Genomic DNA, 20307 nt, shown 5'->3' with positions numbered 1-20307 from the left:
TCTCTCTCTCTCTCTCTCTCTCTCTCTCTCTCTCTCTCTCTCTGCTGTGTCTGTCCTCTCTCTGCTGTGTCTGTCCTCTCTCTCTCTGCTGTGTCTGTCCTCTCTCTCTCTGCTGTGTCTGTCCTCTCTCTCTCTGCTGTGTCTGTCCTCTCTCTCTCTCTGCTGTGTCTGTTCTCTCTCTCTGCTGTGTCTGTCCTCTCTAAATGTTTGCTCAAATAACGTTAGTTTTAAGTTGGAGAAGGGCATATATCCCACAATGCATCACTCTTAAAGGAGCAGGCAACACCCTACTACTTGTATCACACTTCAGAGCGTTGAGGGACAAATGGTAGATTATCAAACATATTTAAAATAGTTTCGGGACTCCTACCACCTTAGAATTTTTTACTATCACGATTGCGGGTAAACTTGCATGTCTTAATAATAAAAATAATATATACAGGTATATAAACAAAAATAATAATATATATATATATTTTTAACACTTTGGTTGCCTAAGGTTAAATTAATGATATACCATAGATTGCCAGCGCTATTTGTCTATGGAGAAAGTCCCCTTCTTTGCAGGGCTATAACTTTTTAAATTCTATTGCTACATTGCCATTATTAGGGCCCATTCAAAGTCCTATATGTATTGTTCATTGTGTAGCAACGTTAAACTTTTTCATTCACATATTCATAGTAAAGTATGGTCTAATGTATAAGTATGTTTTCATCTCTTTCTGCAGCTTTCTCCAGAACGTGATATATAGCCCCAAATGCATTATATTGATGATGAAATACAGTTTGATGGCAATCAGCGCGATATAAAAAATTCCAACTAGACGTACTTCTAGAAGTTACTACACGTCATCTGATGTTGACCGGATGGGCGAGGGGGCGTTTATAATTCCGTGGGCAGCGTTATACCAATCATCTAATGTGGGTCAAATGTTGATAATATCAGTTATTATCGAAGACGGTAACGTTACACGCTGAAACTCACCCCAGTCTCCGCGCGCCGTTGGGCGATCATCGTCGAGTAGACATTTTATCATTATGGGATATATTATTACCCGGTCCATCTCCAGCTTGTATAATGGTATATACGTCCAAATCATGTTGTTTATCGAGTTATTGGCAATCGATCGCTATGTAGAGTGACGAGCTAGAGTGCCGGAACCTATCCCGAGTGGCCGGAAGCAATACGGACATCTAGCACAACCTGTACTGCGCTTCCTGTTAAGCGCTTGCGCCGATCGGCCACCAGATGGCGCTCCTGAACCGCCAGAGAGCTCAGTGGGTCCTGCTGGTGAATCTCAGGCCAGCGGAGGGACATTATGAATCCGATCGCAGATTTTTGAAATATTGATATAAAGACGACGTACAGCGTCCCCCGGCAACTTTAGCATGGCCAGCAAAGACGTCTAAAGACGCCCCCTGGCAGTCAAAGTGTTAATAGAAGTGCCGTACCACCGCATCCCGCGGTGATGAGACACACAAACCCGCGGTGAGAATTTCATACCGCGACAGCCCTAGTGTGAGCACAGCGATCATGACCACATTTTATAAAGCTGTCCTAGAAAGCCTGATGAGATGGGCCGTGGTTTGGTACGCTCACAGTACAGTGTAAGTCGAAGATTGAAAGGCTAGTGAAAGCAGCGATGAAGGTGACCGGAAACACCAAGTATACGTCACTCCAATCTATCTTGGAGAAAGTAGTGGTCAGCCAGCCACAGAATCTTACAGGACCCTTCTCATAATCTTTATCCCGAATATGAAGTTCTTCCCTCGGGGAGACGGTTCAGAGCAAGTAGATATAACGGCAACCGCTACAAGCTCTCCTTCCTTCCTACATCCATCGCTCTCCTAAATAATAATAGAGGTTGATTTCTTTGAGGTGCCACCTAACAGTGGGCTGTCACCTCTTTCTTTCTTGTCCAAGTCTTAATCTGTTAGTAATTTAGGGCAGGGTGCAATATGAAGCTTTTTGAAATGAGTTTACCTACTTATGTATTATGGTTGTACGTCTCTATGTATTGTCATATTTGTCTGAAGTATTTTTTACTAACTGAATGAATGATTGTATATATTAGGGGTGGACGGTATAAACGGTATACGGTATAAACGGTATGAATTTGCGCTACGGTATGGATTTTGACTATACCTTCATACCTTGTGACCGGTAGACTAGAGCAGCTAGTCACAGCAGTAGCAATGATGTTAACGTTACTTGATGATTCACTCGACGTTTGCAGTGGTCGTTGCATAGTGTTTAATTGTACTGAGTTTTTCTCCACTTGCTCACGGACCTTGCCATATAGTTTGGGCATTTCAATTTGGCTAAGGAGGCTGAGAGGAGACTTGCTTTAGCGCAGCAACGGGCTAACGTTAGCCGCTAAGCTAACGTTCTAACGTGACTCCGCGGCACCAGTTTCATTAGTGAGGAAAGGGGGGGGGGGGGGGGTTATATTGACGAGGCTTGACAACAGAGGTTCAAAGATAACTTCACATTTATTGGCTATTTGTTTCTTTATATCGCTTTATCCATCGGGCTGCTCTCGTTTCCAACTCTGTGTGTTGACAATGACATCCTGGTGTGACATCATCAACTACGGCAACTTAGGACGCTCAAACCTCAAACTCAAACCTATTACATCAACCTCTCTCGCTCTCTCTCTACGTTGTCAAACATGTACACTAAAGTTAAGTTATGTTGGAGTTTTATTGTGTTTGAGTTGTTTGAGGGAAAGAAACCTCCTGTCCTGCAGTAGTTTTTATTTTCTTTATTGTATTTCATGAAAAAGGTGTTTTTCAGAGATGGAAGTAACTTGAGAAAAGGTTTAGCATTTTTCTATTGCAGTTTTGCACAATAAATGTTCTTAAAATACCTCTGTACTATGTGAAATATGTCCTAGTAATACAAGAGTACAGTAATAGCTGCTAGTGTTTTACCCCTTCAGAAGCATTTATATAGACATTTTAAGATAAATTAATATACCGTGATATATACCATTACCGTCTATGCTTCAAATTATATTGTGATATCAATTTTAGACCATACCGTCCAGCCCTAGTATATATATATTTTTCTTCTTCTTTGTTTACACTTATCGCAGACTGATGCATCACTGATGTTCCAAGTAAATTTTCCCCTCAGGGACAATAAAGTTTATTCTTATCTTATAACACCCGCCTGTTACTATGACATCATTTATCATTACATGATACAATGTATCCATGCCTGTAGCTAAATGCTGAAAAACAGGGATATTATATGTATTGTGTGTTATCTCTCCACTCCATGCTATGGTAGTGCTTGTGCCAGCACAGGAGATACGATTACAATTAGGGATGCCCCGATCGATCGGCCAGCGATCGGTATCGGCCGATATTCAGTATAAATATGAGATTGGGGAATTCCGATAATGCGTTCTAGTCCCCGATTGCGAAAACTGATCGATGACGTGAAAAACATGAGCCAATTCTCAGCGGAGTTGGTGTCATTGTCGCATGTTAATTATCCTAAAACATGTCTGTGGTGTGGAACTATTACAAGTGTCTGAGACCGATGCAACAAATGCCATCTGCAATGTATGCCAGGATGAAATACCTTGTGGGGGAAGCAATGTAAAAAGTTTCAACTAATTTAATAAGACACTTGGAAGTCCCATCACCCAGAGGAGCATGGAGAGTTTGTTAAGCTTACCGCGGAGTAAAGAGAAAAAGGCAGATTAAAAACAAACGGCTGCTGACACAAACCACTTTAGAGAGCACCCGTGCGTATAACCGTGATAGTCAGAAGGCTAAGGCGATCACATAAAGTCATGAAATTCATAGGGCTGGACGAGACGGACCACTCCGTCACATTGAGCAAGCCCCGGTACACTCCCAGCTCGCTGAAGAGACAACAAGCATTCCGTGAAGACCCGCCCTACTCTGCCTCTGATTCGCAGACTGGGTGGGCGAATGTGATTGGACCAAAGCAGAGTAGACAGACACACACACACAGTGGAGTCGGACATGCAAAGATGCTGCTTGCATTATTGATAGCGGAGAATTTTGACTCGTTGCGTTGTCTCGCAGATAATACAGATAATACATATGAAAAGTATCATTTGCTCAGAGTCGAGAGACAGTTGTGGTTCGTCCGGATCTGGACCGGAGTCCAGACTTTTAGAATGCCTGTGTTAGACCTACAGTATAATACTGCCAGCTGCTATAACAAAACCAAAAACGATCGGTATCGGCAGTGTATCAGCCGATATCGCTCATAGACTATCTGTGATTGGTATCTGTGGCAAAAAACATGATCGGGGCATCCCTAATTACAATGTATTTTTTATATATAGGCTATGTACATATTTAAATCAATATCTTCATCAATTTTAAAAACAATCAGCCAGGCAGATTTTTTACCAGCCAAAAATTATAAATAGCTTTTTAGTATATCGCCATGTGTTATTACTATATAATACTCTCATATGCTATTTTCAATTAATATCATAAACAACATAAGGAATATTAGCATAATTGAGTGGACTGAAGGAATGAGTCAGCATTAATAGTAGGGGTGCACCGATATATCGGTCGGGTATCTGTATCGGCCGATAAGTGCCTTGTTGACTGCTATCGGCCGATAAGCTCAAATGTGCCGATAGCAGTCGCCGATAAATAACCATCAATTTGTGTAGCATCAAAAGGCAACAAAAAAAAGGTTCACTCGCGACCTACCTGCACAACGCCCGCCGTCCCCCACACACACACAAGCTACTGCATCAAAGTTACTACTTATGATTAACAAGGCATTCGTTTTGTGGCATTAACGTTATATAGTTAGTGTTACACGGACAATAACATCAGCATATTATTATTACCCATAGCAGCAAGGCATTACTCCGAGTCCGTTCATAGCTCAGTTCCATTCCGTTGCTCATTCCGTACCCAACTACCCACTACTAGTTAGTTAGCACCATCCAGGCATCAACGTGAGCTCCCGGTACGGTAGCTAGTTAGTTAGCACCATCCAGGCATCAACGTGAGCTCCCGGTACGGTAGCTAGTTAGTTAGCACCAGGGGAGGAAACTAACTTTTTGGCTTACCAGCCAACTGGCGAGTATCTGATTTTTTTTACCAGCCAAACAGATTTTTTACCAGACAAAAAAAATCGCTAATTGTGATAATTACTTCTTTGTATGTCAAGCCGCGTCAATGTTGTGTATGCATCTGGGTAGGCACACTGTGCCTTTAAGACAGCACGGTGGTCTTACGACAGTGCTGTGAAGTACTGTCAAGTGTTGTGGTAACGTCAGTTGGGTTGGTGTGCTGTTGTGCACAGTGCACTGGTTGAGCTAGCCCCTTTCGTGACTGCGATGTGCAAGCCAGGGGCTTTTGAGCATGAAATAAAATGTCTAACCTTACGTCGTAGTCCGGTGCTTTTTTGGAAACATTATAGTCATAACAGATACACCTAGCTGGCTGCTTTGAGCACATGGGGCTAATGTTAGCTAGCAAGCAGCTATAGCTAAAATGCTAACTAGAAGCTAACCACTGTATACAGTTCCAGTAGACTAACATTACACCTCTGTGATTTAAATGTGTCCTTAGTAACTTATACTCGAGGGTTGTACTAGGGTTGGATGCAGTTCCCCGTTGGTCAGTCTGTCTGTTTTCCATCTTCTGCTGTGTTTAACGTTATCTGTTTGCGAGTGCTCCTGATGGCTAGCCTAGTACCGCGGGACTTTTATTATATGTCCGCGGGTTGGCCAGTACTGCGCAAACGTTTATTAAACATTATATGTCCGCGGGTGGTCTTGTGCAGTGCTCTCGTGGCACTGTCAACTAAAGCGAACACTCAGAAGACGCGCACCGTTTGCCAGTGCAGTGATTGCAGAATGTTTTATTTTTTTGTATACTCGCCAGCAGGGGAGGAAACTAACTTTTTGGCTTACCAGCCAACTGGCGGGTATCTGATTTTTTTTACCAGCCAAACGTAAAAAATACTAGCATTTGGCCAGTAAAGTGGCCTAATTTCCTCCCCTGGTTAGCACTATCCAGGCATCAACGTGAGCTCCCGGTACGGTAGCTAGTTAGTTAGCACCATCCAGGCATCAACGTGAGCTCCCGGTACGGTAGCTAGTTAGTTAGCACCATCCAGGCATCAACGTGAGCTCCCGGTACGGTAGCTAGTTAGTTAATAACGTTATATAGTTAGTAGTGCTGTCAGGCGATTAAAATAATTAATCTAATTAATTACAGGATTTGTAATTAATTAATCTAATTAATCGCATTTTAATCGCATTACCATTTTATGCCTCATATTCTATATTCTATAATCATATTTCAAATTGCATGTGTCCGGATGGCAGAATTCAGTACTGTATCTACAAAACCTTCTGTTTAATCATCTTCCATCTATTAATTTGCTTAGATTTTTCAGGTCTGGTCAATTTGAGCATGGTGTTATTCACAGTCAAAGATAAAAAAAAATGTATTGATATTCTCATTTGGTTCATTACAATTTACTCAAAATAAAATGTTCATTCAATCAATCACCGCGCAGATTGATTGATTGAATGAAAATGTTATTATCAGATTGCAGAATGGGTACAATACAGTACGGCTCAATACACACAATTGTTAAGGGAATGCAGACCAGAGAAAGACTTTCGTCTTATTTACATCAGGGTCCCCCATTTTCAATTCATAATGAATTGTAAGTAAGAGTGCAACTTGCACCGTGCAATCCATTCTTTGTGGATCTAGCCCACAGTATTTCTGACACTGGGAATACATTCCCTGAGATTCATAGATGTCCCTAGAATCAGATACCAATAAAATGCAAATGGACCATATTAAAAAAAAACTGTAAATGTGTATTCTACATGCTTATGGAATGAATGAGATACAAAAAAAAAATTATTATAAAAAAAAAAAAAAATTGTAATTAATTTTGAGTTAATTTTCATAATGCGATTATTTGCTGTGTAATTAATTAATCTAATTAACGCGATAAACTGACAGCCCTAATAGTTAGGGATGCCCCCCGGACCCCGGTTTTAAACTGGAACCGGTACTATATTAGAAAATACCGGAGTATTTATAAGCTCTGACGTCCTCGGTACTGCTATCGATACTCTAGAGAAATTATTATTATTATTATTATTATTTAAAAGTTGCGAACGATCCTCTCTGTCTCTGCACGAGAAGCGAGCCGCAGCCAGCGAGTCAATTATTACACACACTCCTCGCGAGTCGCTCGCTAGTGCTACACATAGACATCCGGGTACTACATACGGGTACTCCTTAATGAAAGTCCCCGACGCCCCGTGCTATAGCGCTCTGCACACAGACAGCAGCTCTGCATGCACTGAGTCGTGATCATGGCGGATAGAGCGAAGCGTTCTAAAGTATGGATATACTTTACAAGGGTCAATGCCGACAATGCACGTTGCCACAAGTGCAACAAAACATTTGCCAGTAAGGGTGGCAATACGAGCAAATCAATTTATCAAAACATCTGTTGGCAAAACATGATATTAGTGTGCAGAAATGCGCGTATTCGACTGCCTTGCGCGCAGTGTTCCATCTGCATCCACTGCAGCCGTAACCGTAAGCCAAGATACGGAGTTGCCTAGGCTAATAACGAATTATTACAAATAGGCTAATAAACAAAACAATTGTTTAGCTACAAATACTACAATCTAAACTTTTTATAGATCGTCAAGCTGAGGCGTCAGCCACTATGTCCCAGGCCAGTGAGCCCAGGGCCACCACATCCTCCCTCTACCTCCCTCCACCACCCAAAGTCCTTTATCCCTAGCAGCTAGAGGAAGGATGACAGAGGATAGGGTGAACCAGTGTCACAGTTCTGTTAGCCTTTTGCATTTGTTGTTTATTATAAAAAGTCTATAATTCAGAGTCAGACACATTTAAAACATTGTTGCTGCTGTTGCTGAAGAAATTATATTAATTTATTATATTTATTTATAAAGTTATATAAAAGAACATTGCTGCTGCTGTTGCTGAAGAAATTATATTTATTTATAATACTTATTTATAAAGTTGTATTTATAAATAATAAAGCAATGTTGATTCTGTTCTTAATTCATTGTCTTTTTTTCTTGCAAAAAAAGAACCAAAAAGAACCGATAAGAGTATCGATAAAGTACCGAACCGTTAAGCAGTATCGATAAGAGTAGTAGTATCGATAAAATCCTAACGATACCCATCCCTACTAATAGTTAGTGTTACACGTTCAATATAACATCAGCATATTATTTACCCGAACACAGCAAGTAAGCAAGGCATTATTCCGTTCATAGCTCAGTTCCATTCCGTTGCTCATTCCGTACCAAACTACCCATTCTGCAATCTGTTAATAAAGTTTTCAACCAGACAAATGTATAGAAAGGCTTTGTTTTATTATAACATTTGTTGCAGTAAAATCATTATGTCTCATTTGGTCATGCTGTGGAGCGCTGGTCGGCGGGCCGGGCAGCTAAGGTATTAGCTACGTTAAGTTTGTTGTGCTCTCGAGTGAGTCGCAAGCAGATCAATGGCGGCATGCCCGAAAGTAGAAAATGAATAAACGCTTGCCGATTGGTGGTAAGAACAGCAGGAGGTGGGTGCTAGCGGTGTGGCGTAATTGGCCGAATCGACTGTCAATCAAAATGGTTCCATTGCATTGGTTGAAAGCTCTGGTTGAGAGAATAGTATCCCGCTGCAGGCCGCCAGAATGGTTCCATTGCATTGGTTGAAAGTAGGGGTGCACCGATATATCGGTCGGGTATCGGTATCGGCCGATAAGTGCCTTGTTGACTGCTATCGGCCTATCGGCCGATAAGCTCAAGTGTGCCGATAGCAGTCGCCGATAAATACCCATCAATTTGTGTAGCGTCAAAAGGCAAAAAAAAAAAAGTTCACTCGCGACCTACCTGCACAACGCCCGCCGTCCCCCACACACACACACAAGCTACTGCATCAAAGTAACTACTTATGATTAACAAGGCATTAGTTTTGTGGCATTAACGTTATATAGTTAGTGTTACACGGACAATAACATCAGCATATTATTATTACCCATAGCAGCAAGGCATTACTCCGAGTCCGTTCATTAGCTACCGGGAGATGCAAGACTAACGTTACTGGTGAAAATGTGATTTGCGTTGGAATACTCCTTTGCCAACTTGCTGTACTTTGCTTGCAGGTCTGCAGCCATTATTGCTGCATTATGAATAGCCCCAACTTTAGCCAAGGTAACGTTATGGCTAAACCTTTAACAATAGTTAACACTAGCTTTCGGTTAGCTGTTCAATGCTATTAATAACACAACTCCCTGTCAACACCCTCTCTCGGGAAGATGGCATTTAAGAAAGTATCTGCTGTTAAAATGACACAAACATTCATTTTGTGGCATTAACGTTATATAGTTAGTGTTACACGTTCAATAACAAGCATATTATTTACCCGAAGATAGCAGTAAACAAGGCATTACTCCGTTAGTCCGTTCATAGCTCGGTTCCATTCCGTTGCTCATTCCGTACCCAACTACACATTCTGCAATCTGTTAATAAAGTTTTCAACCAGACAAATGTATAGAAAGGCTTTGTTTTATTATAACATTTGTTGCAGTAAAATCATTATGTCTCATTTGGTCATGCTGTGGAGCGCCGGTCGGCGGGCCGGGCAGCTAACGTAGCTACGTTAAGTGTGTTCTGCTCTCGCAAACAGAACAATGGCGGCATGCCCGAAAGTAGCAAATGAATAAACGCTTGCCGATTGGTGGTAAGGACAGCAGGAGGTGGGTGCTAGCGGTGTGGCGTAATTGGCCGAATCGACTGTCATCAAAATGGTTCCATTGCATTGGTTGAAAGCTCTGGTTGAGAGAATAGTATCCCGCTGCAGGCCGCAAGAATGGTTCCATTGCATTGGTTGAAAGCTCTGGTTGAGAAAATAGTATCCCTCTGCAGGCCGTCAGACGATACTGGGAGAGAGATAGTGATACCATAAACATATTTCTTGATGTTTCCTTTTTTTAAGTAAGTAAAGAGGCCTACAAATACAAACATACACATACAAATATACAGTAGTTTCATTAAAAATAAAAAAAATAAATAAAAAAAATTACAAATTCTTATATACAAATATACAAATATCGGTATCGGCCGATAGTGTTAGTTGAACAATCGTATCGGTATCGGCGGCCAATTTTCATATCGGTGCATCCCTAGTTGAAAGCTCTGGTTGAGAAAATAGTATCCCTCTGCAGGCCGCCAGACGATACTGGGAGAGAGATAGTGATACCATAAACATATTTCTTGATGTTTCCTTTTTTTAAGTAAGTAAAGAGGCCTACAAATACAAACATACACATACAAATATACAGTAGTTTCATTAAAAAAAAATAAAAAAAATTACAAATACTTATATACAAATATCGGTATCGGCCGATAGTGTTAGTTGAACAATCGGTATCGGTGGCCAATTTTCATATCGGTGCATCCCTAATTAATAGTTTTAAATGCAAATAATTTATTGAAACATAGAAGTGGGGTCGGGAGGGACACACACACACTGTTTCAACGCACCACCCCCGCATCATATTGTAGTCTAGTCTGTCTTCAAACTTCCACTCCTCTTGAAACTTTTTTATATTTGAATATCAACATTATCTGTCCATCCTCAGTAATCCTCAGTTTACTATAATATACTCCTGTCCCGAGTCCTGACTAGTGACTTCATCGTCTTTCCAAACGCACGCACACACAGAGAAAGGGAGAGTGCCCCCCCCCCCCCCCCCCCATTTCCCTTTCCTCAGTCCCCACTGTCTGTTCTCCATGGCTCTGCCTCTGATCAGGATTAGCTTGTTAGCTGACGCTAACGTAACGTTCATTTCGGGCGATGTGGGCATAAAGGAATGGCGACGATGCAACGTATGTTAGATGCATTTGACCCGTTGTGAGAAAAAAAAACACCACAGACTTATTTCGGCTCGCAAAACAGGCGCACTGCTGTGTAGCGCTGCTCTGCTTTAATACGAGCAGAAGCACGGACTGGGGCGGATATGACTCGTCGAGTTGCCACAGAGTATCATATGAACCGAACGTTGCTAGCTGACGGAGTCATAGATATTATGACTGGAGCTGCGCTTGGGGCGGAAATGAGACCCACACAGGACTTTCAAAATAAGAGTATCGATATGAACTACACTCCAGGTGGCGGGCAGACCTCTCATTGTTAGTTGCCAAACCTTAAATCTGCCCGCCATTGGCGGTTGGCGCAGCGTTTCCGTTAGCCGGTAATTACCAGTATTTGACCGGCAAAATATGTTGAAGTCCGAATATTTAAATCTCTCCGGTCATAATGTCCGGTGAAAATAATTTCTCTAAGCACAATTTTATTATTTGAATTGTATTAAAATAGGCTAAAATTAAATAGCCTATGCGATGAACGAAACAATCATTACATGTTGCTTCACTCTGATAAAGCGCGGATGGCGCCGCTCGGATGTGAATCTTTTTTTCTTTCTTTTTTTGAGCCTGTCTGGCCACCATAACGACAAACAGGTATACGAGCGAGAGAGAGAGATGGCCAAAACAAGCTAAGCTTAACAAATATTTCATGAAACCAAGCACAAGCAGGTCTAATAATAATGACAACGAAGATGAGTCTTCTGAACTTGAAGTCACAGAGACCGCTGATGCCGTGGTGAAAGAAAACAGAAACAGAAATGTTGAGCGTTCAGGCCCGAGTGGAAAGTTTAATTCTCCTGGCTGAGGTGCGACATTATATCCACATTTCCCAGTTCACTGATCCAGCCAGGGTTACCACAGTTCATTCTGGAACCTCAGATCCCCGCTGATCATGGAGTTCTACAGTATCGCGTTGGATCCATACACGTATCGATTTTTTCGAATGGTGATCAGGAATTGGAATATACCAGTTGGATACCATCTGATGTCAGGTAAGGACTCTATGTTATCAGTGTTAGGATAATCAGAGTAAGTTTGATGAAGTTATAAGCTGTTTTGTGAAATGTCTTCTTTCGGTTTCACTGTAAAAGTCCGAGAGGAAATCAACGGGGCGATTATCCGCGAGCGGCCGTAATGTGCTTGCGTGCACGTATAATATTGATCATCTAGCGTTTATTTGAAAACGATTCATAAAAAGGCCGACGAATATCAACGTTGTGGAATATTCCACTAAAAGACGATTTTCATAGAATGCTCCAGAATGAGCTGTTTTTTATCTGAAAACGGGGGCTTTTCTAAATGCTCTGAAACGGAAACAACGCGATAAACAGCCTTGACAGCACTGACTGGAAAATAGTCTTTTGATAATGCGATGGGCAGATTAGACACATAGCCATAATTTAAAACATAGATTAGGCGATATTAACGTTAACATTGGCGCCGATGGTGGCATTCAGCCGGTAAAAAGGAAAACCAGGCTGACCGGAATTTCTCGAATATGTCCGGGGATAGAAATCTTGCAGGACACCCAGACCGGCACGAATATGTTCTAACGGAAACGCTGGGTTGGCGGGTACTTATTTTGTTCCCTGAGCTGTCCTGTCAGGCCATTCTGTCTATATATACACCCATGTGTTTTTCAGTTCTTATGAAAATCTTCCTGTCAGGATTTTCCTTCCTTTCCAATTTGTTAGCCTAGGAAAAGAGAGCTACCTATGTATAGCTGGTTAAGGACTGGTGGTTCTTGCTTGGCTTTCTGTGTTCCTGATGAATTCCAACTGAAAAGTTAGACCTTTGTTTGTTAGGATGAATGTAAAATGTACTGATATTTCTTTCCTTACTTTCCCCCAAGATTGGTCTGAATATGACCACCCCTCGCAGCCTCTCACACCTTGGTTTGAGAGAACTGTCTGTCTGTTTGGTGGACTGCATGAAACCGTCTCAAGTGGACCAGGAGAAGAGCTGTTTGGACTGCATGGAAACAAGTATGGAAATGTTGACTTTAATCTGTAAACATTATGACTTTATAAGTGTCGACTTTAACCTCTTAAAGGAACACTCCAACTGTTTGGGAAATTAGCTTATTTGCCATCTACCCTGGAGTTAGACAAGAAGATGCATTCCTTTTTCTTTATGCATGCAGTAGGAGTAGGAAGACGCGCACCGTTAGCCTAGCTTAGCGTCAGTCTAGTCTAGTGACTTGGTTGGAAGTAGGTTCCTCCATTAGCCTAGTTCCCAACGTCTTCCTACTCCTACTGCGTGCAGAGAAGAAAAAGGTATGTATCTTCTTGTCTAACTCCCGGGTAGATGGCAAATAAGCAAATTTCCCAAAATGTTGGAGTGTTCCTTTAAGCCAGACTCTCTAAATGTGCCTAAAAGGAAGATTGCTCCGCTTCTACAAGGTCCATTTTGCATGTTCTTGGTATCTTAATCTAGGGACATCTATGGACCTCAGGGAATGTATTCCCAGTGTCGGTTACTATGCTTGAGTAAATTGTAATGAACCAAAGGAGAATATACATTATTTTATAAATGTTTTTTTTTTATCCACTTTTTCTCCTTATTTTTCTATTTTTCTCCCATCCCAATTTCGCCTTGCCAATTCTCCCTTCAATTCTCCCCACCCCTGTCTTGAACGTTGCTAGACTATGCCTCCCACTGGTCGGCTGCAGTGAGGACCAAGCCTTGCATCACGTGTCACCTCCGGTACATGAGGAGGCAGCTGTCGCATCTTTACCTTAACAGCACGATCTCTCAGTGGCGAGGAGTAACGCGTGGGAGGCTCATGCTGCCCCCGATACTTCCTGATTCTGCTGTACAGGCGCACCAACGACCTGTAGGAGTCGCTGTCCACAACATCCAATCCCCACCCACCGGCTTTCCCACCCCTAACACTGCCAATTGTGTTAGTATGAACGACCGGCCAAGCCGGTAACAACGCAGAGAGCTGGGCTCAATACCAGCATCTCCTGCATTAGTGGCGAGCGCCTTGCCCACTGCGCCACTCAGCCGCCCACATTTTATAAATTTTTTTAATTCACTTTGAAGGTGAATAACACCATGCTAACAATGACCAGATGTGAAAAATTGCCACTGAGCTCATTCAGCACCTTTTTGAGATCAAGTGTACAACAAATCTAAGCAAATTAATAAAGGGCAGATGATTTACAGGGGGTTTTATAGATGCAGTACTGGATTTTGCCATCCGGACACATGCTATTTGAAATATGAATATACAATACCAGGTCTGTGAACGTCTTGAAAGATGGAGGACTTACAGTAGATTCCATTCATGGTATTTGCTGCCCTGTAAAGGGCGCCTGGTGGTACTAAATCCAGATTGAACTCTGGCCTGATATTCTATATTCATATTCCAAATTGCATGCACAATTCAGTACTGTATCTACAAAAAACCTGTAAATCATCTTCCCTTTATTCATTTAGTTTTTTATTTATTTTTTGTACACTTGATCTCAAGAAGGTGCTGAATAAGCACCTGGATTTTTCACGGCTGGTCAATGTTAGCATGGTGTTATTCACCTTCAAAGTGAATTAAAAATGTGTATAAAAGAATGTATATTCTCCTTTGATTCATTACAATTCACTCAAGCATAGTAACAGACACAATATTTCTGACACTAGGAATACATTCCCTCAGGTCCATAGATGTCCCTAGATACCAGGAACATGCAAATGTACCTTGTAGAAGTGGAGCAATCTTCCATTTACTTGGGTATGTACTTTTAGGCAGATTTTCTGAAAATATGGCTACGGCTTAAGAGGTTAATTCACGGATTGTATTCATTGGAAATGAATGAATAATGTATATTGAATATCAGATTAACCTCTTCCACCCGTGCGGACCGCAAATTACAACCACATCATAAATCAATCTGACTAGACCAGGGGTCTCAAACTCGCCAATTGCGGCCCGCTGGATGATATTTTGCGGCCCCCTACTTGACATCAAAGTTTAGAGTTAGTGCGGCCCGCTCACAACTTTTTGCCGAGTCGTTGCGCGAGTTGGACGTTTTATTTATTTGATCACTTGTAGGCTACCATAGCGCAGGCTCATGACAGCAATGTTACGTTAGTGACTTGGTTGAAACGTGATTCCGGAGTGATAAAGTGGAAGGCAAATGCATCCTCGCTATCTCCTCTGCAAGCAGTGCTCTGCATGTCCGGCTGCACTGCCGCTCTCTATCTGTGTACTCTGCTCTGGTCCAATCACATTCAGCGTCCTGTCAGCGTTTCCCCCCCCAACCACAGTCTGCGAATCAGATGCTGAGTAGGGGAGGGTCTTCACGGAATGCGTGTCATCTCTTTCAGTCCGAGTCAGAGCAGAGAGTTGACAGCGCATCTACAGTAACCTCATTCTCCGTGAGATAAATGTAGCTAGTAGCCTAGTTTCGCCAGCAGGCAGCCAGCAGAAAATATGGCATGTTCAAAGATGGGCAGTAAAAGAAAAGTCGACTGAAATTCAAAGGTGAATGGACTGAAAAATATGCGTTCATCCTGAGTCCCAGCACCAAACCAATGTGACTAATATGCCAAGAAACGGTAGCTCTTGTGAAGAGTGGCATTTTGAAACGCCACTACGAAACAAAACAGTTATTTTTATGCAACCTTTCCTCAAAATTCAGTGCTAAGAACCACACAAATAAATGGAATGAAATCATCATATCAAGCTGCAAGCAGAATTATTTTTAAATCTATGTCACAACGAGAAAAAACAACCAAGTCCTCACTCAGTGGCATGGGTGTTGGCTAAACACAAGAAGCCATTCTCTCTCTCTGATGCATACATAATAAAATAATGTATGACTGAAGTGATGGAGACCATGTTTGAAGGCAAACAAAAGCAAATCCCCCTCAGATCGCACAGCAACCAGAATAACTGAAATACTGGCTGGTGATTTGAAACAGCTTTGTGATAGAATAAAAAAATGCACAGTGCATTTCCATAGCTGCATAGATGTCCCTAGATACCAGGAACATGCAAATGGACCTTGTAGAAGTGGAGCAATATTCCATTTACTTAGGTATAGGGGTGCACCGATATATCGGTCGGGTATCGGTATCGGCCGATAAGTGCCTTGTTGACTGCTATCGGCCTATCGGCCGATAAGCTCAAATGTGCCGATAGCAGTCGCCGATAACTAACCATCCATTTGTGTAGCGTCAAGACAAAAAAAAAATATTCACTCGCGACCTACCTGCACAACGCCCGCCGTCCGCCCCACACACACACAAGCTACTGCATCAAAGTTACTATTTATGATTAACAAGGCATTCGTTTTGTGGCATTAACGTTATATAGTTAGTGTTACACGGACAATAACATCAGCATATTATTATTACCCATAGCAGCAAGGCATTACTCCGAGTCCGTTCATAGCCGGGAGGCAGACGACTAACGTTACTGGTGAAAATGTGATTTACGTTGGAATACTCCTTTGCCAACTTGCTGTACTTTGCTTGCAGGTCTGCAGCCATTATTACTGGATTAAGAATAGCCCCAACTTTAGCCAACGTAACGTTATGGCTAAACCTTTAACATTAGTTAACCCTAGCTTTCGGTTAGCTGTTCAATGCTAATGTAATAACACAACCAAGCGAATCCATCAGAGCTCCCCATCAACACCGCTCTGTCGGGAGGATGGCATTTAAGAAAGTATCTGCTGTTAAAATGACACAAACATTCGTTTTGTGGCATTAACGTTATTATAGTTAGTTACACGTTCAATTACATCAGCATAGTATTTACCCGAAGATAGCAAGCAAGCCGTGCATAGCTCGGTTACATTCCGTTGCTCATTCCGTACCCAACTACACATTCTGCAATCTGTTAATAAAGTTTTCAACCAGACAAATGTATAGAAAGGCTTTGTTTTATTATAACATTTGTTGCAGTAAAATCATTGTGTCTCGTTTGGCCATCCTGTGGAGCGCGCTGGTCGGCGGGCACTGCCGGGCAGCTAACTTATTAGCTTGTTGTGGTTCTGAGTTTGACTCGTCTCGCATTCTCACAAGCAGATCAATGGCGGCATGCCCCGAAGTAGAAAAATGAATATTCGCTTGGTGGTAAGCAGGAGGTGGGTGCTAGCGGTGTGGCGTAATTGGCCGAATCGACTGTCAATCAAAATGGTTCCATTGCATTGGTTGAAAGCTCTGGTTGAGAGAATAGTATCCCGCTGCAGGCCGCCAGAATGGTTCCATTGCATTGGTTGAAAGCTCTGGTTGAGAAAATAGTATCCCTCTGCAGGCCGCCAGACGATACTGGGAGAGGGATCAGTGATACCATAAACATATTTCTTGATGTTTCCTTTTTTAAGTAAGTAAAGAGGCCTACAAATACAAACACACATACAAATATACAGTAGTTTCATTAAAAATTTAAAAAAAAATTAAAAAAAAAATTAAAAAAAATATTAAAAAAAAATTAAAATACTTATTTTTTGCCACAATTATCGGTATCGGTATCGGTATCGGCCGATTGTGTTAGTTGAACAATCGGTATCGGTATCGGTGGCCAATTTTCATATCGGTGCACCCCTACTTAGGTATATATTTTAGGTGGATTTTCAGAAAATAGGGCTCCGGGCTTAAGAGGTTAATAATCAGAATAATCTGAAATTAATTTCAGATTCAGAGTTTTATTTGCCACATGGAAGCAATACAATCATAGAGTTTTCATACAAAATCATAAATACCATACCAGGAAGAAGAAGAATTCTTATAGTTACCTGCCCCCTTTTCCTAAACTAGTAGTTTTACTTGATGGTTGGCGTACAACCTAATTTACACAAAATAATAATTTATATAAATAATAATAAAGAAAAGAAAAGATCTCACTATTCAGATCACATCAAGACGCTGAATGTGATTGGACCAGAGCAGAGTACACAGATAGAGAGCGGCAGTGCAGCCGGACATGCAGAGCACTGCTTGCAGAGGAGATAGCGAGGATGCATTTGCCTTCCACTTTATCACTCCGGAATCACGTTTCAACCAAGTCACTAACGTAACATTGCTGTCATGAGCCTGCCCATTGGGAATGGGCAGGGTTATATTAGAAGAAAGACAGTGTAAACAATATAATTAACTCTGAATATAATAATGACGAAAAATAAACAGGATACACAACACAACAAGGTGCACTACAAGGTGCAATACATATAACCTCATCGCATGCACCTTGTTGTGTATCCTGTTTATTTTTCGTCATTATTATATTCAGAGTTAATTATATTGTTTACACTGTCTTTCTTCTAATATAACCCTGCCCATTCCCAAATCATATTCAGAAAGTATCACAGAGACTTATATTGACCGCGGAATTAGTTATTATTAGTAAGACACAACATTTCCGTAGTAATTGACCACCAGACTCTTTCTCTTAAGGCATTAACTGGGTTAATTAATCTAAATGTTATATTGTAACTGTCTAGTTACACATTGGTTCCGAAACATGTATGTTCCAGGCTGCAATTTTGAATCTGAGAGAGCTCTGGTCAGCGAAGCCGGCGCCGTTCGCGACCTCCATGTTTTGGGGCTATTCATCAGAAAACTCGGATCCCGATTCGGCTCCCATCCGTCGGGCAAGAACTGGCGGTTTTCAGCCTCTCTCTCTGGAGCTTAACGGAGTTTCGAGTTTGGGATTCACCGTGTTGAATGGGGCGTCTGAACTAAGCGAGGACCTCATGCGCGGCGAAGAATGCGGAAGCGCTCTTGCACTCTTCCGCTGGCATTAAGCTACACGCCTCCGGGACGCAGCTGGACCCTGTTCTGATATTGCAACGCCTCAATACCGCCGCCTGGTGGATTTCGGGCGAGTTACACTCCACGCCAAACCGGAAGTGGCGCTCGGTGCATCAGGGAAATTCCTCCGCCAGAGATATATTGTAACGTGGGTCTAGATACACAATCGAGTGCATTAGGCGTTTATTGCGTCATACAAACGGGAAATGGATCTAGCAGATCGACGTCAAATAATTGGAATATTTTTCCTCCGTCTCATCGGCGAACGGTAAGAGGAATCGTAACGTTATTTTCAGCTTGATTGTCCATTTCCTTGTTTGCAATCAGTCTGATCAACGTATCAACCCATACTAAATAAAGCCGTCACTGACGATCAAGGAATTATAAACGACCCCCCCCCTTTCCTTCACGCATGATGAAGCATAATGTATACCGATCATATACATTTGAATTTTTTTATATAGCGTGTATAGGAAAGAAACGCCAATCGATAATCTATCATATGCGCAGCGTCGGGGCCTATAACTCGCATTTTAGGAATTACTGCAGAAAACCTTAAAACATACTTATATTCACGACGGTATTAACACAACAATGTATGAATGAAAAAATATAACATTCCCACATCCGGAACGATAGATACCCGATGTTGAATGGGCCATAGTAATGCCGATATAGCTATAATATTTAAAAAGTTATAGCCCTGCAAAGAAGGTAAACATCTCCATAGGCTTACAGCGCTGGCAGACTGGGCACAAAGATGGGCATGTGTTAAGCTCGCTATGGAGAGAATTCCACAACTTTACACCAATAACTGAAGGGCATCTGTTTAAGTGTGGTACGTGCAAACTGATGTTAAAATGTTTATTTCCTCCTACTAAACTCACTTTCTAAATGAAAAAGATTTTGTCCTTTTTCTGGCAGTGTCTTATTTCTTGCCCTAAACATAATTGACATTGTTTGAAACTTGACCATGTCTTCAAGTTTAATTATTCTAGATTTAATAAATAATATGTTTGTGTGTTCTCGATAATTCACTCTGTGATTCTTACAGCCCTCTTCTGAATGAATGAATGACTTTTATTTATATAGCACCCTTCACAGCACGAATGCACAGGGTGCTTTACACTACAACTTAATATAAAAAACACAATAAAACAAAATCAGATATAAATGACAACAACAACAACAGACAGCAGTTAAAAACAGTGAAACCAGATAGAGAAAGTAGAATAAAAGAATTTGGATAAAATCATGAGTCACTAATTAAAACAAAACTATAAGAACAGTTAGGACAAGAAAAAGTGCCTATGTACTGTATGACCAAAGGCCTGTCTGAACAAATGTGTTTTTAGTTGTTTTTTAAAAGAATTTTCAGAGGGGGCAGTTCGCAGGTCCAGGGGGAGAGCGTTCCAGAGCCTTGGTGCAGTCACCTCGAACCCACCTTGTTTTCAGCCTGGACCTGGGGACCACCAGGAGGTGCTGATCGGCAGATCTGAGTGAGCGGGTGTTGGTGTAGGGATGGATGAGTTCAGTGATGTAGATAGGGGCCTGACCGTGGAGTGCTCTGAAAGTGAAAGTGAGGACTTTGAAG

At 41.7% G+C, this 20307-nt stretch overlaps 1 protein-coding gene across 1 annotated transcript in view; it reads left to right on the top strand.

The window, feature by feature from the left end:
- LOC311237585 (uncharacterized protein) overlaps nucleotides 1–20307 on the top strand; it is a 56531-nt gene that overhangs the window by 15204 nt on the left and 21020 nt on the right. The window contains exon 3 of the mRNA XM_084338424.1: nucleotides 12805–12937. Coding sequence (XP_084194550.1) covers nucleotides 12817–12937 — 121 coding nt within the window. The 5' untranslated portion in view covers nucleotides 12805–12816. The remainder of the gene's footprint in view (nucleotides 1–12804; nucleotides 12938–20307) is intronic.

This window comes from Notolepis coatsorum (assembly GCF_963971535.1).
Source record: "Notolepis coatsorum genome assembly, contig: SUPER_11_unloc_1, whole genome shotgun sequence".
In the NCBI taxonomy this organism is placed as follows: Eukaryota; Metazoa; Chordata; class Actinopteri; order Aulopiformes; family Paralepididae; genus Notolepis; species Notolepis coatsorum.
The sequence above is the reverse complement of the archived record's forward strand: the minus strand, read 5'-3'. Positions and strand labels throughout refer to the sequence as shown.